The 27,500-nt window shown below is 35.2% G+C and overlaps 1 protein-coding gene across 7 annotated transcripts in view; it reads right to left on the bottom strand.

Annotated features, from left to right (window-relative positions):
* The window catches only part of LOC125653306 (plexin-A2-like), a 157,341-nt gene that overhangs the window by 76,263 nt on the left and 53,578 nt on the right, over positions 1-27,500 (bottom strand). For all 7 annotated transcript variants that reach the window (XM_048882707.2, XM_048882710.2, XM_048882711.2 and 4 more), the window contains 6 exons: positions 23,278-23,409; positions 20,436-20,555; positions 13,697-13,796; positions 11,060-11,241; positions 9,782-9,933; positions 1,377-1,488 (listed from right to left, as the gene is read on the bottom strand). In XM_048882707.2, coding sequence (XP_048738664.2) covers positions 1,377-1,488; positions 9,782-9,933; positions 11,060-11,241; positions 13,697-13,796; positions 20,436-20,555; positions 23,278-23,409 — 798 coding nt within the window. The remainder of the gene's footprint in view (positions 1-1,376; positions 1,489-9,781; positions 9,934-11,059; positions 11,242-13,696; positions 13,797-20,435; positions 20,556-23,277; positions 23,410-27,500) is intronic.

The following is a 27,500-nucleotide window of genomic DNA, read 5'->3' as shown; positions in this document are numbered from 1 at the left end:
AAAAATTCCCAAATATATCTGAATGTAAAAATTTGATCTCCTATTGTGACCTCACCCTAGCTACCCTGGCGACCATGACTTGCAGAAACTTGAATCGACTCTCTGGTAGGAAGCTTTCATATAAATTTCAATTTTCCTGGCCCAGTGGTTCTTAAGAAGATTTTCCCTATATATTTGCATGCCAAATTTTGAATCCCTATTATAACCCCACCCCACCCCTGGGAGCCATGATTTTAACCCCTTCCTACCCCCGGGAACCATGATTTTAACAAACTATGTCAGAACGATGACATGAAGCTTTCTATAAATTTCCACTTTTCTGGCCCAGTGGTTCATGAGAAGATTTTTAGATGACCCCACCCTATTTTTCCTGATTATCTCCCCTTTTAAGGAGCCTGACCCTTCATTTGAACAAACTTGAAAGCCTTTCACCCAAGGATACTTTGTGCCAAGTTCAGTTGAAATTGGCTCAATGGTTCTGGAGAAGAAGAAATGTAAAAAAAAATATATCGATGGACGCCAGACAAAAAATTATTAGATGCTCAATTGAGCTAAAAAGATCTGAGCAAAAACAACAAGAGGTACTGTGAGCAATGCTCACTAAGAATACCCTCCGCTTACCCCAATCTCCCAAAGGGTGTTGTTAATAGGTATAAATTACCTCTTTCCTGAGTGTCAAAATATGGTATGCCTTTGTAGAAGAAAATGGAAGATATAGTCCGAACACAAATCCATGGTATAAACCTATTTTGACCTTGAGATCAAAAGTCAAGGTCATAAAAAGGTCATGAATGTACATGAAACATAGTCTCATGGTGATACACCCATGTCTTATGGTATGACTATGTCAAAACCCTAAAATCAATTTTGACCTTGAGGTCAAAGTTCAAGGTCATATAGAGGCCATGAAGGTATCCGACACATCGTCTCATGGTGATACATTCATGTGTCAAATATGGTATGCCTATGTCAAAGAACAAAGAAGTCATGGCCCTGATACGAATCCATTGTAAAAACCTTTAATTTTGACCTTGAGGTCAAGGTCATAAGGAGGTCATGAAGGTACACGACACATTGTCTCATGGTGATACACTCATGTGTCAAATATGGTATGCCTATGTCAAAGAACAAAGAAGTTATGGCCCAGACACGAATCTGGACAGACGGACGGACGGACAGACACAGACAGAGTGATTCCTATAATAAGTCTCCAAACTTAACTTCAGAGACCAAATAAATTCATTATCCTGGTCCAATGAAGAGTGTACAGGGACTTGCCCCTGGTTTGTATTTCATACACCCTGAGGCCAAAGGATAACTAATACTACCTCATTGAGTCTTTGATTCTGGAGGGGGGATTCAGTTTATATACTTACAACATAAGTAAAAACTTGATCGGACACAGCTGTCAGACTAAGAGCAACAGTCACCCTCACTCGATCAGACCTCTCCTCATTTCCATGAAATTGACCAGTTGTGCACACAATTCTGTAAGAAAATATAAAACAAGAGCCATTGGGTTACACTGCTAACCTTGAACATTTGCATTTCATCATGTAGAACAATAATTAATTCTAGCCCCACCCTGACCTTAAGGGTCATGGCATGAAATTTTTAAATCTACACAACAAGAAGAAACTAGCATACGGTATAAATTTTATATAAGGTGTCAATTAAAGGACACATCACATGTTTTTAAACTTCCTGATTCTGTTTTAGCAAAATTAATTCTTTCCATGCCAAAAATGACTTAATCTTGTGATATGCATATTTACTTTCGATATTTTATGCGCCATTATGTATGTCATACATGCAACCTCAAGCAAAAAAAGCTGTTGGCTATTGATTTAGTTGACAAACATGTCAATTATCATGTTAACATCTGACAGTGTTTTTGAACTTTTTGAGTTGTAATGTGACCCTCTGTGGCTGAATTCTGGGAGTCGAAATTTTTTTGAGAGTCACACTTTAAAAAAAAATATTGATTTAAAACATTTTATTTTGATCTACACTGTTTAGGGTATACTACAGTGTGTTGTTCATAAAATGAATAGATATTGGTTCAATGCATATAAAATGAATAACTTCATGATTTATTAATTTACTTCTAAGGGCTATTCCAGAAATAAATACATGGGGGGGGGGGGGGGGGGGGGGGGGGGGGTCGGTCGGGAGGCACCTTTTGTATATACCAAGCACCCATAAAAAAAAATAAAAAATTACCCCATGACCCATCAAATTAATAAACTCATTTTACAATGACCCATCTAATAAAAAAAAAAAACTAACCAGACCCACCACAAAAATATTTTAAAAAATGAAAACGGTACAAATCTCGCGAGGTTTTCGGGACAAACATTCTAGTCAATGACGCGGTAATGCCTGTGCGACATTGTATCACAGTAGTTCTGAAGAAACGATGTCACATCAACAATCAAAGGCATCTATGGCGGGAATGTTGGAAAGATTGGGAGTCCAAACGATGCTATTATCATGAAATGGGTATGGATATGTTTTTCCACGAATCGTTCGTCTTCTAATGGAGCCCGCGCCCGGAGGCCTCTATATCACCATCACACCGACTGATAAATATAACGCATCGGTACCCTCGTATAAATCAACCAAGGTTTGCCTATTTTTATTAGAAAACGGAATACCTATTGGTTTCAAAATATTCCCAAAATCGATGCACTGTAAACTGTAATAATCTACAGAACAGAGTTCGCCGCCATTACGTCTAAAGGGACGTCCCCCTACTAAACGCGTCTCTACTTTGAAGAGTGCCGTAATGGAAAGTTATGCGCTGCAAAGAGCGACAACTCGAATAGTTCTATGTTACTTTTGATTTCGAAAGCAGCATTTCGAAAGCACGTTTTCAATTTTCCCTCCGACGTTTTGTAACCAACACGACAAGAGCGACAATAAATATATTCTGAAAACTCAACACCCACGTAGCACAAAATAAAACAATAGAAACTACCCACTACCCATAATAAATATTTTATCAACAATTCCACCACGGACCAATTAAAATATGGAAAAATACGACCACCCACACAAAAAAATATCATTTGCCGCCCGACCCCTCCCATTTGATCATTTCTGGAACAGCCCTAAGTTTGTACATATGTTACATGTCATCATATATGTCTCTATGTCACACTTATACATCATCATGTATATCTGATCAATGTTAGAAGGTATAGTCTTTAGGGCTATTCCAGCAAAAAACGTATGGGGGGGGGGGGGGGGGGGGGGGGGGGGGGGGAACGGCAGCCGATATTTTTTTGGATGGGTGGGGGTGATTTGGGAAAATATATTTGTATGGGTGGTTGTCTTCCAGGTTAAATAAAAAACATGAGTGCCTGTGAATTATGATAAAAATGAAAACGTATCATGTTACGTTTCTTTTATTACAAAAGAAGAAGAAAAGCGGAGCCATTCTACATTAACTTAAGTACAGAAAAAAGATTGATAAATGGGCAGATAACTCAATGTTACCGTAAAACTTTCCCCTCCAAGGCGTTACCCAACCTATTGTACCTGTCTAACGCAACCAACAATCATGAGTTTTACAACCTTTACGTGTAATTTCACCTATATGAAACGACTGTACATTTTTTCGATTACAACGCGATTCCTACTTTCGATTTCAGTCGAGCATGTCTATTTTGGGAATTATCGCCCCTAACACTTTCGTTTTAAAATGCACAGGTAATAGTTCGGCGGTGATCTTGTTTAATCGGCACTCTGAATCAATTATTATACCCAAGCTATCAATTTGTTAACGTGTAATTAACATGCAGCGCCGTGTGAGGTTAATTACCAAAACCCGAGTTGTTGTTTATTTAACAAAATCAAGGATCAGGGAATCACCATTGTTTCCGAAGGTGTGAATTTCGACAGACTTTGAGATGTGCGGGGTAATTCGGATATGAAATCTCCCACCTGGTATACCATTACGTTTAACAGAGTGGAAAATTTGCCTGATTGCGATATAAATCGGGTAAATATTATGCTTGGGACTGAAATTTTAAATGGAATATTTGCGACTTTCCCATAGGCCTACGAGAGATTGTAGGGGGAAAAGTCAAAGGAAAAAAGTCACAATCTATATGCATACACTTTGTAATTTAGGGAAATATCTATGTCTAGCACTTAAGTTGCGAGAAAACCTAACTCTGAAAAGTTCTTCTCCGTTGCTTGCTTGAATTTGTACACCACTATACAATGCCATTTTATGTATATATATTGTAACTGATGTAATAAGACACTTGTCTTTTAAAAGCAATAAAGAGAGTAACAATATATGTGAATTTAAATTTAAAGTGGTAAAATATATTCATATTTTATTTAGTTATATATCATTAAAAAAAAACCAACTTCTTGTTATTTCAACTGTGCAATTAACAAGCACCCAAATCATAACATGAGTAAAAAGGACATGCACATCTAGTCCAGAAATGATATGACAATATCCCACATCATTAGTGAAACTGTTCGTTTATAATAAGCAAACAGAGCTTAGGTTTCTACAACTCGCATGTTTCCAGAGTATACAAAATTAATTGCATTTTTTCTTTCATTTTATATGCTGAGATCATCCTTTTTTCTCCCTACCAAAATTGCATTGGAAACCAAAATATGTAATTTTTTCTGCAATGATTGCTACCTTCATCTCCCGATGAAACAACAAAGACATTTTATTGTTTATATTTTTAAAAATATAAACTAGAATTAAGTTCTAAAATATCATATGGTTGATCCATTTGTTACGTTAAATGAAAGTATTGAATTGTATGGGTGGTGGTGGCAGGGGAGAATCTAATTGTATGGGTGGTGGTAGCAGAGGAAAATTTAATTGTATGGGTGGCTGTCTTAAAAATAAAGTGCCTTCCTTCCCCCCCATATTTTTTTTTGCTGGAATAGCCCTTATATAATAGGTCTCTATGTCACACTTATATATGATCATGTATATCTGATCAATGTTAGAATGTACAGTCTTTACACAATACATCAATACCAAGGATAACCCATGAAAGCTCAAAAGCTTATTTCCAATGGGGTCCTTTCATGTACGGATTTTGGCGCTAGTGTTGAAAAATCGGAAAAATTTCATAATCGATAATTGGTCATAATCGGAAGAACTGTATCGATCAATCATCGGTATAATCAGTATTTACATGTAGTTAATAAATGTTTATTATTTTTGACATTATATCTATATAGTTTTATGGATATGTGCAACATACACACTAGCTGGTGTCACTGAATTCCCTCTTTTCAATGTGGAGTCCACTCTTGACTCTCCCCCGCACATGTCTTGATATAAAAGCGGTATTAACAATCAGATGAATCTCAGATTAGATATTAATTAGTGTACAGGCGACAACATTGGACAATCGATTATGAAAAATAGAATCGATAATCGGAATCGAAGAGCCAAAAATGATCGACAATCGTTTCATCACTAGAAGAAACCCACGACTACCACACCCTCTCACGTACAATAACTGTCGATTACAGGATCGAACTTGGAACGCAGTGGTGAGAAGCGAGAGCGCTACCTCTGCAATACCCGGACATCCTAATATAAGTATCACTAGTCCCAACGCGTATGAAATCTAGAACAATTTTATTCAGTTTTGAATACTAATAAAAGTACATGAATGTTTTAAGATGACATCTTTCTTTCAGTGATGAAAGGCTTTACATAATATATCTAACATTAACACAATATGACCAATTTGGACCCATCCTAGAGTCAATACCCTAGAGTTGCGATATTAATAAGTTTTGTATATCCTTTTCCTAAACATGCATTTATTTTTTATTCCATATCAGCAAACGTCATAGAAGTATTTCAAATGATAAAGAATAGATAATTTTGGCTCAACCCTGGAACCAAACCCTAACCCCTAGGATCATGAAATTTACAATTTTGGTAAGGACTATCTACTCCTAAATATCTATTTAATTTCGATTTCATATCAATAGCATTAAACATGATGCCCAGAGGCCTTTATCAGTCACCTGAGTATCATTTAAAAGTGGTCACCTGAGTATCAGTTAAAAGTATCACTAGTCTCATGGGCTACTCAGGGCTTGAAATTAGCGAGAAATACTCGCAAAATGTGAGTACATTTGAAAAATAGCGAGTAAAAATAGTGGACACTCGAAAATTTTAGCGAGTGGTGATTTACAAACTATGATCGTATCGTATCCGTTTTATACGGTAATGCGTCATTCGCTTTTCTTAAACTTGCACTCTGAATCATACAAACGCTTACATGAACGATCGATTTCAACAACCGTTTCTATCCGGATTTTTCTTTTACGATTTTTAGGAAACTTGGAGTCAAACAAATCCTTTAGAGGTCGGACATCGTATTATGATGAAAAATACATGTGCCACGAGTCCTATTCACCTATAGGGGTGATTAAATTGATTTCTGAGTATGAGTTTGAGGTTTTTGTTATTCATTTATCTAAGAAGAAAAAAAAAGTCGGAGTCTATGTTTTACCAAGTCTTCTGGTAGTTATTTTTATCAGAACCATGAGAATGTCCTATCTAAATTAATTTATTGTCATATTGAGGTCGGGTTGTAGTGATGGCACGAGTGCACTGCTCACCGCGTAGACGATTATCAAAAAAGTCCATGGGGCTCATGATCGTGCTGCTTATAAAACCATGAGTCCCGGATGCGCTTTGAAAAATCACTAGTGACAACTCTGATGTGGCATGAAATTGGACCTCCGGTAAACAGGTTGTGGATTAGAGGTGTGATAATCAAGAGACCTAAACATGACTTACGTAACTTAGTGTCTTGTCCAAACGATGCCTGTTGACCCACAAGGCTCAGTAATGAATAATGATGGGGAAAATACATGTAATTGATTTTTTAAAAAAACATGAAAAAAGAGCACTGCTTCATTATTTTTATTTTAGCTTGTAGGTTTTCATTTTAGCCTGTGGATTTTTTACCCACAGGCTAAAATTAGCCTGTGGTAGAAAAAGTTAATTTCGACCCCTGGGGCTACTAAGAATTTCCAGTTCTCAATATCTAAGTTAAATTCTACTGTTCAGCAAAAGTGCACATATAAAACAAAATGTGTTTCTAAAACTTAGATGCCCTCAAAAGAGCCTATACTGATGAATAATGCAAACTGACTAATTTTTACCTATCCTAGAGTCAAAACCCTAGGGTTGCAAAATCTACAAGTTTGGTGCATCCTCTTCTGCTTTTCCTAACTATGCATTTAGTTTTTATACCATATCAGCAAACTTCAAGAAGTCTTTCAAATGATTAAGACAATAATCACTATAATAACTTTGGCTCCACCCTGAAACCAAACCCTTACCCACTAGGATCATGAAATTTACAAGTCTGGTAAAGGACTAACTACTCCTTATGAATATCTATTTAGTTTCAATTTAGCATCAATAGCATTAAAGAAGATATTATTTAACATATACACTATGTGTGTGTATGTATATATATATATATATATAAAATTATATATAATTTATACAAAGTTTGGCCACACCCTGGAGTCAGAACGTCTACTCTGGGGATCATAAAATTTACAATTTTGGTCGAGGCCTTCCTGCTTTACATCACTATACATTTAGTTTTTCTTACACAAGTGTGGTTGTTGAGATGATTTTTGAAAATTCGTCAATTTTGGGCAGTTTTAGCCCCACCCCTAAGGCCACAAGGGTGTAGGACTCCTGAAATTTACAATTTATGTACCCCTTTTCCCAAAGATACTTCATGCCAAATCTGAAAAGAATTGAAATGGTAGTTGTAAAGAAGAGGTTAACAAGAGGCCCACAGGCCTTATCGGTCCCCTGAGTACCAGTGAAAAGTATCATTACTCCCAAGGGCTATGAAATTTAGGTGGAAAAAATCCTGTTCTGAATATCCAAGCTAAATTCTAATGTTCAGCTACAGTATCAAACAAGATGTGTTCTTTTTGGAAAGTGCAAAAAAAAAATTATTGAAAAATTCTACAATTTTATGCAGTGTTATTGATAAAATCATTTAAAACTTCAATGCCCTAAAAATTGCATATACTGATGAAAGGTTTAACATATTATAATATGTGCATTAACATTAAAAGAAATGACTAATTTAGACCCATCCTAGGGTCAAAACCCTGGGTTGTGAAATTCACCATTTTTTTTTTTTTTTTTACCATCCTTTTCTGCTATTCCTAAGTATGCATTTAGATTTTATAAAGTATCAGCAAACTTAAGTCCTTCAAATCGTTACTATAATTTTGACACCACCCTGAAACCAAACCCTTTCCCCTAGGATAATGGAATTTACAATTTTGGTAAAGGACTACCTACTCGTTCTAAATATCCACTTAGTTTCAATTAGTATCAATAGCACCAAAGATGTTATTTAAATGTTTTACACATAAACACTACATACTAAATTTGGCCCCACCCTGGGGTCAGAACCCCTACCTCGGGGATCATGAAATTTACAATTTTGTATAGGCCTTCCTCCTCTGCATCGCTATGCATTTAGTTTTTCTTACACATGTGCAGTTCTAGAGAAGAAGATTTATAAAAATTGGTCAATTTTTGGTAGTTTTTGCCCTGCCCCTAAAGCCTCAGGGATGCAGGAGTCCTGAAATATAAAATTGATGTCCCCCTTGTTCTAAAGATGCTTCATACCAAATTTGAAAAGAATTGGAAAGATAGTTATCAAGAAGAAGTTAAAAATTTCTATTATTCACACATTTGATAACTTACCATTTTGGCCCCACCCTGATACCACAACCCCTACCCCTGGAATCATCAAATTTACAATTTTGGTAAAGGACTACCTGCTCTTTCTAACTATCCATTTCAGTTTAGTACCAATAGCACTAAATAAGATGTAATTTAAGTGTTTGATACATATTTAAGTGTTTTACACACAAACACTATATATGATAAGTTTGGCCCCACCCTGGAGTTAGGACCCCTACCCCAGGGATCATGAAATTTACAATATTGGCAGAGCCCTTCCTGCTTTACATCACTATGCATTTAGTTTTAGTGCAGTTGTTGAGAAGAAGACTTGAAAATTGGTCAGTTTTTGCCCTGTCCCTAGGGCCCCAGGAGTCATGAAATTTACAATTTATGTCCCCCTTGTCCCAGAAATGCTTCATAACAAATTGAAAAGAATTGGAATACTAATAGAAGTTATCAAGAAGAAGTTAAAAATGTTCAATTGTTTAACACAGGATGCATGACAACCAATTCCAATAGGTCACAGTCTATGCGAAAGTTTTTTGGACCACATAGGACATTCGGTCCTGTGTAATCAATGAACACACCAGACCAAACCAAATTTTGTCAGACCGAAAAACCTAATGTAAAAAAGTGAAACACGTGAAAATGTAAAACCAAGGAAATCTTAATTTATTATACTAGTAATACTATACCAGGGATCCCTCCCGCATAATACTTTAGACGGTCCATGGGGTTTAATCACATTCATTTACGTATTTGGATTTGTGTGATATTTTTTACTCATAACAAACATTTAAATGACTCCGCTTCAAAATAATAAAGCTCAAAACCAGACACTGAGACATCGGACATTCTGGTCCGGTGTAAAAAATGATGCATCGGACCTTAGGCACTGCACATCGGTCAGGTCTGACGGTCCGATGTCTTTTGCATAGACTGAGGTCACCAGAGTTTACTCAGGTGACCTAAAAATTGTTGATATCACTTATTGTTCTACCACTTTTGTCAAGTGTACACTAAAGGACTCACTTTTTGGATTCAACATATTCTTTACGGATAGGAGAACACAGAACACCTGCTATATCCACATTGCTGACTATATCTTCATAAGATTTTCCCAAATCTCGTCCTTCAATGGTCAATAAGGTCCCACCTTCTTTTGGTCCAGTCAGGGGATATATCTTCAAAAAAAACACAACAAAAATCCTCTGTTGTTACTGAAACTAAGTATAGAATTTCTGGTCAATTAAGATGATGTAATAAACAAGAGGCCCACGGGCCACATCGCTCACCTGGCCAATATCTATAGATTTTCCTTCCATCTTTGCATCTATAACTTTGATCCCTATTGTGGCCCCAATCTACCCCTGGGGGCCATGATTTTTATTAACTTGAAGCTGCACTATATCAGGAAGCTTTCATGTAAATTGTAAACTTCTTTGGCCCGATGGTTCTTGAGAAGAAGATTTTTAAAGATTTTCCCTATATATTTGTATGTAAAACTTTGATCCCCTACTGTGGCCTGATCCTAACCCCGGGGCCATGATTTTAACAAACTTCAATCAGCATTATGTTAGGAACTTTTCATGTAAACGTAAAGTTTTTTGGCTCAGTGATTCTTCAGATGAAGATTTTTAATGATTTCCCAATATATTTGTATGTAAAACTTTGATCCCCTATTGTGGCCCCATCCTACCCCTGGGGGCCATGATTTTAACAGCCTTGAATCTGCACTTTGTCGGGAAGCTTTCATATAAATGTCAGCTCTTCTGGTCCAGTGGTTCTTGAAAAGAACATTTTTAAATGATCTCACCCTATTTTTGCATTTTTGTGATTATCTCCCCTTTGAAGGGGGCATGGTCCTTCCTTTGAAAAAACTTGATTCCCCTTCACCCAAGGATGATTTGTACCAAGTTTGGCTGAAATTGGCCAAGTGGTTCTGGAGAACAAGTCAAAAGTATGAAAAGTTTACAGATGAACAGATGACGGACAACAGGCGATCAGAAAAGCTCACTTGAGCTTTCAGCTCATGTGAGCTACAAAGTACAATTGTTAATGCAAGATGACGGATGCAAACCAATTGCAATAGGTCACTTGAGTTTACTCAGGTGACCTAAAAAGACATTTTTATAGGATTTCAATTTTTGAGTAATGTTTTTCCATTCAATGTTTAAGTAAAAATTGAAAATAATGCAAAAATATAGGTAGTATCATAGATAACTTCTGTGGTTTTAAGCATTATCAAAACATTTACATTTACAAAATTCTATGACAAGTTTTTTTGGGTCTTAACATTGTATAACTTACTCTTGTTATGGTGGGATCTGGACAGTTGGAAGTATTGGGTAACCAGCTACTGGTTGGAGACACACATGATGACTGTAAGCTGCACTGACTGGTCTTCTTGCACCATCCACAAGTGTACTCCTCTGGCTGGGTTAGACATTCACCACAGGTATCAGCCATGTTCTGACATTTGTACATTATCACTGGAAGAGCAAAGATAATTATAATAACACAATATAAATAGACCTATTGGATACCTTAATAATTTGAAATATTGTATAGTTGATGACCAGATACAAATAACATTCAATTCGTGGAAGGGTGCATGGAGATGGAAAATATCAATGTACTGTAAGCCATGCTTTTTATCATGACATACTACACTTAAGATACAGATCTGTAGCTCTCTGGGAAAATATTGGGACAGACCAGAGAGCTACAGATCCATCTCTTATTAAAACCTTCAACGTACGCCCAAAAAAACCCTGCAGGGTTGAGGCCTTATATTTGTGTATTCTTGCATCACTGTCTCAGATGTATAATATAAGAAATTCCTAATATATTTTCCCTATACACTTGTGTTCAAACATTCATTAAAGCCCCATTCAAACCAAAAACTTGCAGCTTCAATTGATTTCTTTGTTTTCATCATTCGCCAAGTACAGTCTGAAGATATCTGCCGTCTGTTGTTGTTAACATAAAAGGTTTCACCAAACGTTGACCTTAGTGTACAGAATATGAGAGTTGCTGGAATTTGTGCAAGGGCCTTTTTTAATGGATATATAAGTACCGTCAAGTGCTATAATATGACAGTGTCTGAAATAGGATCTGAAAAGAGTTGCTTCAAGATATCTGAAGTGTGATTTTCCATATTTTCTCTGCTTATGTGGTCAAAACCACATAAGTAGATTGATTTATTGTATATTGCTTAATGTCCAACTTGATAATTTTTCACTTATATGGAAAAGTCACCATTGCCGGTGAAGGGGTGCAAAATTTAGGCCTATGCTCGGCGCTTACTGCCTTTGAGCAGGGAGGGATTTTTATCGTGCCACACCTGCTGTGACATGGGGCCTTGGTTTTTGCGGTCTCATCCGAAGGACCGTCCCATTTAGTTGCCTCTTACGACAAGTAAGGGGTAATGAAGACCTATTCTAACCCGGATCCTGAAGGGACTGATGTTAAAACTGAGTTTTGATTCCTGTATTTCATTAATTCAACATCCAGACATTTTCCAACTAAATGCTTCCTATTACTTTTAAATTGTTCCATACCGGTATGAGTAATCAAAATTGAATAAATATATCTGTTCCAAGCTCTTTTGTACACTCTGCAAGTAACCAACAACACCTTTACTTTCAATACAAAACACACATTCATAATGCGATTTTCCTGCAGGCACAAATAGAACGAAATCCCTGCAAATGTTGGATATATTTTGGGATATACTGCACCTTACATCTAATCTGCTTTTGTGACATATCTAGCCTTTTTCCTTACATTAATCTGCATTTGTGACAAATCTAGGCTTTTTCCTTACATTTAATCTGCTTTTGTGATCTAGCCAATACCAATCTTCTTAGGACGCGCCTATAATTCGGACATAGAGTTTTCGACCAAAAATTGACTCCCAAAAATCCGAGTTATAGGCGAGTATATACGGTATTTGAAAATTGGTAAATTTTGGGCAGTTTTTGCCCCACATCTGAGGCCCTAGGGATGCAGGAATCCTCAAATTTACAATTTATGTCCCCCTAGTCCCAAAGATTCCTCATATCGAATTTGATAAGAATTGGACTGGCAGTTATCAAGAAGTTAAAAATGTTCAGTTGTTAGCACAAGACAGATGACAATGGATGCTCATCAATAGCAATAGGAACACAAGTGATTGTTGAGGTGGCCGATATATATATTTTCTTCTTGATCAATCAAATCAATCAGTTCAATATCATAACACTGTATCAAACTGTCGCAACACTTAATTAGTGTAGAGTCAAGTGATTGTTGCTGATGGGAGCCAAATATTTTCTTCCAACCAGACAAGGGTTTTGATCAAATGGAATTGATCAAGTTAAAAGTGGAATGTGTTTAGGTCACTTGAGTAACTCAGGTAAACATAATAACCCAGTTCCACTGTATCTGCATGTAAACATGTAGAGCTTTGATCCCCTATTGTGGCCAACCCTATGCCTGGGGGCCATGATTTTGACAACTTGAATCTGCACTATGTCAAGAAACTTTCACATACATGTAAATGGCCCAGTGGTTCTTGAGAAGATTTTCCAACAAACCTACCCTATTTTTGCATTTTTTTTTTATCATCTCCCCTGTAAAGGGGGCAAGCCTTTCATTTAAAAAAAAACCCCCACTTGAATCCCTTTCACTCAAGGATGATTTGTAATGAGTTTGATTGAAACTGGTCCAGCAGTTCTAAAGAAGATGAACATGCTAAGTTTACAGACAGATGGATGGACCAATAGATGATACAAGCTCAGGTGAGCTTAATAGTGTGAAGAAATAAAGTTGATGACAATGAAGAGGACAGACAGTTGAAAAATTTTCATCAGAAAAGCTCACTTTAGCCTTCAGCTCACATGAGCTACAAAAGACTTAACTTCAGCACACATATCATCCACAATTTTATATGAAACTTCATACCTTGTACATTGTGAGGATTATCCAAAGGCTTAGGATACTGATCACCCCAAAGAATCTTCATGGGTACATTGTAACTCTCTGAGTTCCCAGAGTAGAAAAACTAAAACAGATACATAGTGTGCATGAGATTTATAACAAACTATAGTGGGCTTAACAAAGTGCACATTAGATTTAGTAAAAAGTGTTCAAACACAACTTTGATGCCCTCATGATGAATTCATCCTGTAGACTGGACATGTTCACCTGAGGAAATTTATTCAATTGATATACACAAATGTAAATTGACGCAATTAAAGTCATTATGTTTGATTTTGGTGCCAATTACAGTCAAACCTGTATTAAGAGATCGTCCTACGGAGAATGGAAAAAAGGTCGCATATGATAGGTGGTCTCTTAATACACGTATCAACACTTCGCACAAGTTACGTCCCTTGTCCGCCATCTCCCGGTTAAAAATCGTATTTCCCTACTTTGGCCTTTGTAATTTTCTCATTTGTAGCTTTGACATCTGTTATTTTTCCATCAAGTGCAGTCAACTACAATAATGCCCCAGATTGGGGCAATCCATTAACTTGTATGAAAACTTAATAATTAGCTAAAGTAACAACGTCTTGCATTTGGTAAGGTAAAGAAGGAAAACTTGGTTTTTCACCGAATGACCTTTGGCTGACCCGCAAAGAGACGTAACTCGTGGCGAAGTGTTGATACGTGTATATAGGCTGCCTATTTTCTGCAGTAAATGCATAAAATTTCGCAAATAATATACAGAAATAATTTGTATAATGGAGTTATTTTAACTGTACATGCATTTAGAATCTATCATTAAGAATATCAAGTATGGTTTTAATAGTTGTAAAATACAACTAGAAAACTGACACGGTCAGCAAGGGCCCCGCTAAGGGTTATTAGAGGAAAGTGACATCTGTATTTGATATAGCTATGTTTGGGGCTGGTATATATGTTAGAATTAATAATATATAAAGATACATTGGAATGCCAATTTGTGAAAAAGGAATCATGAAGCATATTTACAAGAGACTTATGCAATTTAATTACTTCTGTTTGACACACTCATCCACTCAAACACAACAGAGTGCAACAAAATCCCATTATAATAGGGGATTCAAAATGGATAACTGGTACAAAATAAGGTACATACTATTCGAAAAGGATTATGAATTTGACATATTGATGTCTTGCAATAGGAAATTCTGACATTGGGGCTCTAAGCGTTTTCAAACACATTGTCATTTGATAAAAGTGTTCTACATTTTTAAAAAAGATTGAAATTAATATACATAGGTGAGAAAGTCTCCATTATTACTAGCCGAGACATACCATGTATGCGCAAAAAATTCATAAGCAAATATCAAAATACTCACGTAGAAAATGTGGACCTTACCGTCAACAAGCGCAGTAAAACACGCCATTTCAAGATTTTCGCCGACAAAAGCTCGGTAACAGTAACGAATAAGGTACACTCATTTTGTATCTACAGTAAAATATCTCTATCTCGAAGTCTGAGGGACCTCGAAAAAACTTTGAGATATCCGGGGGTTCGAGATATCCAAAATCGATCTTGGATATTTTTTTTTTTGAAGGAGGATATTTGATGCATAGTATGGGATCTGCATTATAAACAAAAACCCTGTTGCCATTTCTTATAGTTTAATACAAGTTGATAAATTAATATTGTGGAATTTCAAAGACAAACATTTCGTTTTTTAATATATATATAAACATCCAATTGAAATCACAATGTGTTTCAAAATTAAGATGATCGTGCCTGTATGCTTACTTTAAGTTTACTAATGTCCAGGCTCGACTGGGATGTAGTTATTGCATTGTAATGAAAGAACCTATTACGTAAGAAACAAAAAAGACGGATTTAAAAAAGCCTAAACTTTTAGATGTTTATTATTAAATAAATTTTCGTGTTTTCTCTGTACTAGTTTTAACGATGAAGTGTGTATTATTAAATGCATTATCGTTATTAAGAGCATTACCTTCAAGCGTACTTCGACGATTTTGTGCGTTTATCTAACCCACATGTTAATGATAGAACGTGTGTCATTCAAAACACCATCCCTGGAATTGGGTGTATTAGTACATAATTGGCGGTGAACTTTAGCCGTTATGTTGGAAGGCTTCACTAATCACCCAAGCTGTTGAACCATTTATTGCGAACTGGGTCTACTCGAAAAAGGCGAGCGTGGATTAGCGGTCATTAATTACAATTGATGTAGCCGCGGGTGTGAATGTGTGACTTAACGATGCCAGGTATGGTAAGTAGAGCGGAAAATTGACTGCACTTCGAGATAAACCAGGTGAATTCAGGGTATGGGACCTTGAAAATACTTCGACATAAGCGGAGTATTAGAAATTACCGTGTTCGAAATATCAGAAGTTTTTTTAATCATTTATATAGGGAGAACGGCCGGGACCGGCGGTCGACTTCACCTCAAGCGGGGTATTCGAGATAAACCATATTCGAAATACAGATATTTTACAGTATTTTGTTACTTTCTTTATTAAAAGGAACAGTTCTCTAACGTGTAACATGCAATTACTACCTAATTCAATAACTTGAAGCATGAAGCAGTTTCACTTTGCAACCGGATATAAGAAATTTTATTTCGTATTCCGATCTCGATCAAAAGTTGTTGACTGGGAATGACGTGTTTTAATTCAATATACATGTAACATCAAGCATTTTTTATATCACATTAAAAAAAAACCAAATATATACACATACACAATGTTGTTGAGTTATTTCTTGTAAATTTTCTATATATCAATACAATGCATATCATAATTCAAATTGAATTATCTCCCTTAGACAGTGGTAAATAAATACGGTCATAATAAGAAAGATGATGACATTCAAACAGACAGACAAAGTGACATGACTCCAAAATCTATAGGTATCTTCCTCTTATTGTAAAGTATTTCTGTACAAAATTTGAAAACTGTATAATGAAAACTGTTTGAGTTATTGTGTCAAAAAGAAAGTGTTCACAATAACAAAGATCATGCCATACAGACAGACAAAGTGAAATGACCCCAAAATCTATAGGCTTCTTCCTCTTATTGTACATTATTTCTGTATAAAATTTGAAAAATGTACGATAAAAACTGTTTGAGTTATTGTGTCACAAAGAAAGTGTTCATAATAACAAAGATCATGCCATACAGACAGACAGACAAAGTGAAATGACCCAAAAATCTATAGGCTTCTTCATCTTATTGTACATTATTTCTGTACAAAATTTGAAAACTGTACGATAAAAACTCTTTGAGTTATCGTGTCACAAAGAAAGTGTTGACGGACGGACAGACAGACAATGTGATTACTATAGGGCTTCCCGCATTTCATGCGGGGCCCTAATTAATAATACACTGTTGTTAAAAATCTAGAATATAATGTGTTGTATCATAATTTATTATTCACCAAAAATTACATTTAATCTGTTTAAGAAGGATAAAATTTGCATGCATTTCATATTACACATTTACATGAGATTTAAATCTCATTTATGAAATGCATGCAAATTTTCTAAAACTTATAAACATTTTGTTGTAAAGAGTATTTATTCATGCATAGGCTACTTGTAACTTAAACAAGAGGCCCATGGGCCACATCGCTCACCTGAGTCACCTTGGCCCATATCTGAAGACTTTCTATATATATTTGAGGGCCTCCGTGGCCGAGTGGTTAGAGCATCGCGCTCAAAATAACACGGCCTCTCACCTCTGTTGGCGCGAGTTCGAATCCCGCTCGCGCCGGTAAGTGAGAAAGTTTCCCAGTTTATTTTCGGAAGGTCGGTGGTCTCTTCCCAGGTACATTGTATCTGGATTCTCTCTTCCACCAATAAAAACTGGGCGCCACTAGATAACTGAAAAATTGTTAAGTGTGGCGGAAAACATCAAACAATCAATCTATATATATTTGCATGTAAAACCTTAGTACCTATTATGGTCCCAACTTCCCCTGGAGGACACGATTTTTGCAAACTTGAATCTACACTATGTCAGAAAGCTTTCATGTAAATATCAACTTCTTTGGCCCAATTGTTCTTGAGAAGAAGATTTTTAAAGATTTTCCCTATATTTGTATGTAAAATTTTGACACCCCCCCCCTTGTGGCCCCATCCTACCCCTCAGGGGCCATGATTTGAACAAACTTGAATCTGCACTATGTCAGAAAGTTTTCTTATAAATATCAGCTTTTCTGACTCAGTGGTTCTTGAGAAGAAGATTTTTAAAGATTTTTCCTATATATTTGTACGTAAAACTTTGATTCCCTATAGTGGGGGCATCCAACCCCCGGGGCCCATTATTTGAACAAACTTGAATCTGCATTATGTCAGGAAGCTTTCATGTAAATCTCAGCTTTTCTGGCTAAGTGGTTCTTGAGAAGAAGATTTTTAAAGTTTTCCCCTATATATTTGTATGTAAAACTTTGATTCCCCCTTGTGGCCCCATCCTACCCCTGGGGGCCATGATTTGAACAAACTTGAATCTGCAATATGTCAGGAAGCTTTCAGGTAAATTTCAGCTCTTCTGGCCCAGTGGTTCTTGAGAAGAAGATTTTTAAATGACCCCACCCTATTTTTGCATTTTTGTGATTATCTCCCCTTTGAAAGGGACATGGCCCTTCTTTTGAACAAACTTGAAAGCCCTTCACCCAAGGATGCTTTTGGCCAAGTTAGGTTGAAATTGGCCCAGTGGTTCTGGAGAAGAAGTCGAAAATGTAAAAAGTTTACAGACGGACAGACAGACAGACGGATGACGGACAAAATGTGATCAGAAAAGCTCACTTGAACCTTCGGTTCAGGTGAGCTAAAAAGGGAACAGTACCTACTTTGTGAATATTGAGATAAAAAGTCTCTAAATGCTAAATTCTCGGTTAACCGGCCATCCCTCCAAACCGGCCGGTTTGTTTTTTTTTTCGGTCTGAGAGCCAACCGGTTAAGAGAAGTTTCACTGTATATACACAAAATATGAAAGCCCTACCTAAAATAGTTCTGGATATACTTAATAGGTTATGTTTTCTGAAAAGTAGGTCAAACTCAAGAGTTCAAGATGAAAGAATCCTGTTCTGCATATTTAAGCTAAATTCTAATATTCAGTATCAGTATAAAACTAAATGTGTTCTTAAAACTTCAAAACACCTGAAAGTGCCCATACTGATAAAAGACTATTTACTTATGCCCCTAACCTTTCCTATTTCAATTTTAATTGATTCTCACACCCTCAAGCTGTGAGTCTGTGATGTCTCAAGAAAAACAAAAAACATTTTCTAAACACAAGCCATTCAATTAGTTTACTTGACCAGGTAACATACCACAGGACATGCAGTCAGCATTGTTAGTTTAGATCTGCTAGTGCACACAGTCAATCTGAGTGCTTTGAAATGTGACTTCTCACCTGTGAACCATGTGTGACATAATTATGATAACTTGGAAAAAACCCTATCATATTTATGGTAAAAACATAATTAGACCCAAGCTTAATTTATGTTAAGTCCATTATCTAATGATTAAGTTCCATACTGTAGATCCAAGCCAGTCCATTTTGTTTAAATCAATGTACTCTTTAGTATAAACATGTAAGTAAAAATTGTACAGAGACTGCTGATGATCAAAGCCTATCTACTATCATTTTCATTGATATGCCTATACATACATGTAATTATGTACGGGATTGATCAGTATATAGAGACATTACAGGTCCCTACCTAAGCTATTTCAATTTTGATTCTCACACCCCAAGCTGCCAGGTGAGAAAAAAAAAAACATAGTATGAAAGAAGATAAATGTATAACACATTAACACTGTAAATACTAAGTTTGGTCCCAACCTGATGTCAGAACCTTTACCCTGAAAATCATGAAATTTACAATACAATTTTGGTAGAGGCCTTCCTGCTCTACATCAATATACAGTTAGTTTTTCTTAAATATATGCAGTTGTAGTGAAGACTTTGAAAATTAGTAAATTTTTGGCAGATCCCCCCCCCCCCCCCCCCCCAATCTCAGGGGTGCAGAAGGGAAGGTATCAAGAAGTTAAAAATGTTCAATTGTTAACACATTTAATCACTGACCATTTTGGTCCCACTCTGACACCAAAATCCCTACCCTGGAATCATTAAATTTACAATTTTGGTAAAGGACTACCTGCTCTCTCTATATATGTACATGTAGTTTATAGCAATAAAGATGTTTTAAAATGTTTTACACATAAACACTATAAACATGCCCACCCTGGGGATCATGAAATTTACAAGTTTGGTAGAGGCCTTCCTGCTCTATATGACTATGCATATAGGTTTTCTTACATATGTGTGGTTGTAGAGAATTAAATTCTTGGTAAATTTTGACAGCCTTTGCCTATACCCACGCGTGCAGGAGTCCTGAAATTTAAAATTTATGTCACCTTTGTCATAAAGATGCTTCATACCAAGTTTGAAAAGAATTGGAAGGTTTGTTATCAAGATGAAGTTTAAAGACAATTAAATAGTTAACACAAGACAGACGACAGACACTGATCAATTAAAAAATGAATCCTTTTTATCCATGACATTGGTGACGATTTGATTGAAATAGCCACATACCTTTTTCCTAACAAACGGATAAAGAGATAGACACACAATGGACATGCATTAGATAAAAAATTCTCATACAACGCTTTTGCTAAGGCAAAGTACCACACAATTGTAATATCAAAATTCTGCTTACTCTAGTCCTTTTACACTTGATCATTAGGACTACTGACAAATCCACTACTTCAGCAATCTCTCCCTGGGGTTCTGTCTGTGAGTTAAATGCAAATGCACACCGGATTGGTCTCTGATAAGGCTGCAAAGACAAGACAGTCTGTGAAAGTTTTATGCCTTATAATCATAAGTGGCCCGTGACACAATTTTCTCACCTTAGCCACGTTCCTCATACAAAGATGAGCTTTATAAGTTCAGAACACTAATAGTGGACAACTACTTGTATTACCTGTCTAAATATGATTACATATTGTCAATGCTTTTCACAACACGCAGTATTAAGTCTTCCCCAGAAGACATGTGTCGCCTGCTATTTCATTCTATATGTAATATATCACGTATAATGTTGAAAAAGTAAACTATTCAAATGGTTTTTGTCAGTTTAATACTCCTTTTAAAGGTTTTGAGAATTACTAAACATTCTTTAACGATAACTTAATTGAAATTGAAAGATGAGACATTATTATGCAATGGAATTTGTGGGAGAATCTGTTTGAAATTAAGACATTTATTAAATGTAGACTGAATGAAAACATATGTTGAAAATATGTATCAACCTGTTACTGTGCTCTTCAAGACAATGGTAATAACCATAAGTAATTATCTGTTGGGTTTACTGCTTAGTCTTGTTGTCTTTTTATTTATCCAATTTACTGTTTCTCAAGAAAAATCATAATTAGTGCTGTTCTGAAATCACATATACTGTCCTTCAGTATGGGAATTACAAATACTGTCCTTTTGTACATAAAAATACTGTCCTTCAGTTAATCATAAAATGAAATCTTCAGCAAAAATTTTTTTTGCTGTAAAAAATTCTAAGTCCCGGCAAACAGGAAGTTGACAAGCGACAGATTCGAAAATGTCTTACACAATACAGTTGGCCACACTGATGCTCTGTGCCAAATATCAGGGAGTTGCCCCATGTGGTTCTTGAGAAAACTGTGACAGAAATTTTTTGTGACGACGACGACGCCAGACGACGGATAGTGATCCCTATATGTCGCCACTGCGTGTAACGCAGGCGACACAATAATGATCATTAGTGGCAATGAATTTCACAATATCATTCTATCAAGCACTTGTTTGACATCCATCATGACTATAAAAGAATTTTAAAGAAATATTGCAGTTCTCAATATGAACCATAGATATTTGCCCTTGCATCAAAGACCATGAATTTCACAATTTTTATTGATCATTATCTGCACATTTTTAATATGAATTCCTCTGGTTATTTCAAGAGTCAGTAAGAAGACATGTTACTGTTTATTTTTTATGCATTTTTAAAAATATAAGCTAGAATTAAGTTCTAAAATATCATATGGTTGATCCATTTGTTACGTTAAATGAATCAGTCAATACACCCTTTGACCTTGATGATGCTCTATTCTTGGTAATGATTATGCAGACAGGTGGTACTAGAAAACCAAATCGAGCTAGTTTGCAACAAACATGTATTCATTGTATGTTGAAAGCAATGTCAAAAGAAATGTGAGAGAAAAGATTCAGTGAATGCAATATTAATAATAACATTTATGCATTTTAATTCTGACACTATGAATATTTTATTCATATGTATGTGCACATCGATTTTATATTATCTTTTCTTTCACATTTGTAAAGCGCTTTAGAGAACTAATGTTGATAGGGCGCTATATAAATCTTTTAATTACAATTACAATGTAAATATATAGTTATATAGGGCTGAAACGATTCACTGAAATATCGATACTGTACAATGTGAACCCTCGATTCAATGTTCAATTCATTGCCTCGATTTTCAGTTCAATACGTTTATTACAAACTGGTTCAGTAAAATACATCAGGTTCGGTCTGTAATGATTATTTTTACCTGCATGGGCGACAAACTAGCGTCAAATAACGTTCAGACTGTTGTTTACTTTAAGTCTTACGAAAATAATAATATACTTCATCAGTTTAAACTAGAGTCAACAGACATCTTACCATTTGGCAGTTTGGAAACATTTTCCTTTTAAAATTATGAATATGAATCTTGGTAATTAAATTTTTCTTCAATGTTATTATTGGTTTTTTCTTTCTGTAAATTGTACTGTATCGAAAGTATTGAATCGTGGCATTAGTATTGCAATATGTATCGTATCACAATATGTATCGTTTCAGCCCTATAGTTATATAATTTCAACTTGTTGAAACTAAATTCTACCTTTAAAGAAAACCTTAATATACAGAAGATTTCAGTATTGAATTCTTATTCTTTTTGTATGGGTGGTGGCAGGGAAGAATCTAATTGTATGGATGGTGGTAGCAGAAGGAAATTTAATTGTATGGTTGGCTGTCATAAAAATAAAGTGCCTTCCCTCCCCCATATTTTTTTTTGCTGGAATGGCCCTCATCTATTACCCAAGTTACATCTAGACGTGCATGTAGCCTTGAAATTTTTTTAATATGGATACTTCAAAATCAGAGAATTGCCTTATTTGTAATGACAGTGAGCATGGCGTGTTGATTTTAACTTGCTAGTCAAATCTAAAATGTCTTTATGAGGTTGAAGATATTATCATGAATGGAAGTTTAACGTGTTGAGAAAACTTCTTACTGGAAATTGTACACTTTACATGGTTTTAAGAATGGGATGTGGCTTTAGCATTGTCTATTGCCTTCAAAGTCGGAAAAAAACATTACAATATATTCTGTATCATCATATTAACCGGATCCCACTGTACTCCATTTATCATCCATGAGTAAAGAAAAATATCTGAAATTGAAAAAAAATTTACACTGTCAGTTGTCACTAAATGTCTGAAATCAAATTATTTTCTTACCTTTAACTTTTTCAGACTGAGAGATATCTCCTTTTCCGTTCCTGATGGCACCAAAATATTCTGCTCCTTGCTTGGATCAATACTAGGACAAAAGTTTGGTCCACTCTCATGAAGAACAGATATCCCCGCACTCTGAGAAAAAGAAATCAAATTATACAACATCCATTTCAGTAAGCACAAAAACAATTGCATCTACATGTTTGTCAACTTGTGATGAGTGAGTTGAGTAAAAAATGTAATATATTACAGAGTAAGTTAGACGTTCCTTTTACAGATTTGAATGATGTGAATAATTGTATAAAAGATTTTTGTGAAATTGTAAATGAATGTGTATTACCCAACGTCGATATAACTGAGGTAAAATGTAGAGGAACTCAAGACTTCCATAAAAATCAGACAAATAAAAATAAGGGGGATAAGCCATGGTTTATATATAACTTAATTTATGCAATGACATTAAGTGTATAACGTTATGCAAGTTTATGCACTCTCCATATACTCTTCCTGTATGTATTATATCTATATATCTACTGTTAGTACTGCCTGTGTATATATATGTGTATGTGAATCCAATGAGCCATATGGCTCATGGAAATAAAGAAACTGAAACTGAAACATAAACATGCATTACTGTCATACTTTGAAATCATATCAATTTGTGGAGGTCAATTTTAATGAATTTTTGATACATTGTTGGATCCAGTAAATGTTCAACCAAGCCCCTACATGTATCTTTGCTTCTCACAAAACTATTAATAGCTGTGAAGAAACTTTAGACATATTATACGAGCCATAACAAATGCCAGAAGTGGTGTAAATCAAATGTAGATTCTAAAACATTCTAAATAACTTTCAATAAATTTGAAATCACAAAACTTTTCTCAAATCAACAACTTCAAAAACATACAAATAGTCCACACTTTGCACATCCATTCTTCATGATAAATGAAATACTAGACTTTTTGACATCATAGAAAGTTGCTTCAACAATAAGGAAACATTCATATCTAGTGATCAGTCATTCAAACAAATTTCTTCATTAAACACCACTTTGATTCTACACACAAGTTCTCTGATGATGCTGGAGTTCCTAATTTTATTAATTATTCGATCGCAAGAGCTTGTTCTGCAATGGAGGCAGGTTACTGACAAACAAGTTAGTGTTACAGGGGTCTCAACTGTTTCGTTTACAAGTCATCATTTAAAAAATTCTATGGTCATTATAACAATCTAGTTTGTTACGCCAGTGGAATAGAAGAATACTCACTCCCATTGGTCGAGTCAGTCACCAAAAACACTGCTTTTACCTAAGCTAAACCATCTGTTTATTACACTACCAAATCCAGATAAAGATATCTCGTCTTTTCTGAATAACTGTTTTTTTTTTAATTTATATGGAATTCAAAGATTGACAAGGTCAAGAGACAAATTGTCACCAAAGATTACTTAAAAGACATCATAATATTTTTCACCTCAACCATTTTCATGCCACATGAAAATGGTTGTGGTGAAAAATATTATAATGTTCCTGGATTAAAAGATTAACAAACAGTCACAAACCATGGGTGGATATTTCTTTGGTAGTCCATGGCAATGAGGTGGTAAAAAAATGATAGATTTTGGAGATGAATATATCTATACTATTATAAACCATAGCAATGATTTTTGGCGTGATGTTTTTCAATCATGGTTGGCAATGATGCGAGCAATGGATGAAAAATATTCCATGCAAAAACTCAGTTCTGTTCCAGTATGGCATAATACAAATATGTGTGTTGGTAATAAAGACCATGTTTTAAATGGTGTCAACAGGGTGTGAAAATAATTGGAGACTTTTTAGATGAAGATGGAAATTTTTTATTACTAAAAGATTTTTCACAAAAATTTAGACTAGCAAATGTATGTACAATGCAATACAACAGTATTACCAGTACTATATCTAAGTTTTTAAAGACTTTGTCTGTTAAGAGATTAGACGTTAAAAAAAATTGTACACCATTTATTCCTTTTTACTTTGAATTTATACTGTTGAATGATAAATGTTCCAAAGTGTTATATGATATGATAAAAAGTAATGATCTCATACCCAAATCAATTCAAAAATGGAACACTGAATTATCTATACATTTAGAAGGCAATATTTCTGTCAAAGAGTTGTTTAAAGTTTGTTTTAAAACAAGCATTGATACCCAAGTTCAGTGGTTGCAGTACCAAATTCTTTACAAGCTTCTTCCTACGAAATATTACCTCAAGAAAATCAGTATCATTTCAGATGACTGTTGTTCGTTTTGTAAAGAAAATGTAGAAACAATGCAACATATGTTTATATCTTGTTCTTATACTTTATCACTTTGGAATAATCTTAGCATGCATATTTTTCGAAAAACATCAAAAAGAATTGGTTTTAATGTTAGTAATGTTATTTTTGGTGAAACGCCTCTCAGTTTGTGTAATAAAGTTGTTAATTTCATAATTCTGTATACCAAACAATATATTTTCAATTGCTCAAAAGAAAACAAAATTCCTCATATTACTGGGCTGATACATTATCTTTCTTTCAAATACAAAGTTGAAAAATTTGTAGCAATTAAATCATGTGAAGTTTTGAAATTTGACAGACTTTGGGAAAACTGGAAAACTATTTTTGATTTGTAACCTAGAATAAGAAGTATTCCACCAATAATGCTGAATTAGTAGTGTGAAAGAGTGTGATATGGTGTGAGAATGTATATATCCTACACCAGAAATAAAGAAAAGGGATAAGAACATGAAGAATTACGGACATTTAAGATAAGATGTAAATAAAACAAAGTAGACATAGTCTTTTAAACAAAGAAACAGGAAAGATATATTCACACACCCCTTCACGGAGTATTAACGGAAGATATACAATTTCCAAATATTTTTAACGGATTTCATTTGGAACGCTTATTACGTTGCCCCCGGTATTACGTTATTTTATTGTGGAAAAATGAAAAATGTAATAACGGGGTTCCATTGTATTAGCAATACAAGAGGCCCAAGGGCCTAGAATCGCTCTTCTGATAAATTGTACAACCCCACCATTTCTATTCTTAGCCTCTTAGTATTCTAAATCTTTAGTTAAATCCTAAGAATTCAAAAAAAGTAGGTCAATGTGACCTACTTTTTGGTTTACACATTTTGAGAACCCAAGAAATATCAACTGACAAAGTTTGATGATTTTAAGCCAATTAGTATCTAAATATTGAAATATAGCTGTCAAATTCCAATCGTAGGTCATGGTGACCTACTTTTTGGTCAGCGAACTCCGAACATGCAAGACCCATCAACTGACAAAGTTTGATGACTGTAGGTCAAATAGTGTCTGAAATATATAAATATAGCCGTCAAATTCCAAAAGTAGGTCAAGGTGACCTACTTTTTCGTCAACACCCTTCAAACATGCAAGACGCATCAACTGACAAAGTTTGATGACTGTAGGTCAAATAGTATCTGAAATATATAAATATAGGTGTCCAATTACAAAAGTAGGTCAAGTTGACCTACTTTTTGGTCGAAACCCTTCGAACATGCAAGACCCATCAACTGACAAAGTTTGATGACTGTAGGTCAAATAGTATCTGAAATAAATAAAAATATAGCCATCAAATTCCAAAAGTAGGTCAAGGTGACCTACTTTTGGTCGACACACTCCGTTGACTCAAGATGCATCAACTGTCAAAGTTTGATGATTGTAAGGCAATTAGTGACTGAAATATATAAATATAACTGTCAAATGCCATAAGTAGGTCACAGTGACCTACTTTTTGGTCGATACACTCCGAAGACTCAAGATGCATCAACTGACAAAGTTCGATGATTGTAGGTCAAATAGTGTATGAAATATAGTAATTTAGCTGTCAAATACCAAAAGTAGGTCACGGTGACCTACTTTTTGGTCGACACAAACCGAAGACTGAAGACACATCAACTGACAAAGTTTGATGATCCTAGGTTTTACAGTGCCCAAAATATGCATCTAAAATTGAAAATGGAAATTTGAATATCTGCAAAATTCAAAAAGTAGGTCACTGTGACCTACTTTTTTATAAATATGTTTCAAGGCCTCAAGATGCATCAACTTACAAGATTTGATGATTCTAAACCTCTCGGTATTTGAAATAACAACTTAAAATATATCTATAAATGATAAGCCATAAAATTCAGAAAATAGGTCACGGTGACCTATTTTTCAGTTGACG

The sequence above is a fragment of the Ostrea edulis genome, chromosome 7, assembly GCF_947568905.1.
Source record: "Ostrea edulis chromosome 7, xbOstEdul1.1, whole genome shotgun sequence".
NCBI classification, from domain to species: Eukaryota; Metazoa; Mollusca; class Bivalvia; order Ostreida; family Ostreidae; genus Ostrea; species Ostrea edulis.
Note: the sequence above shows the minus strand (reverse complement) of the source record. Positions and strands in the feature narration are given on the sequence as shown.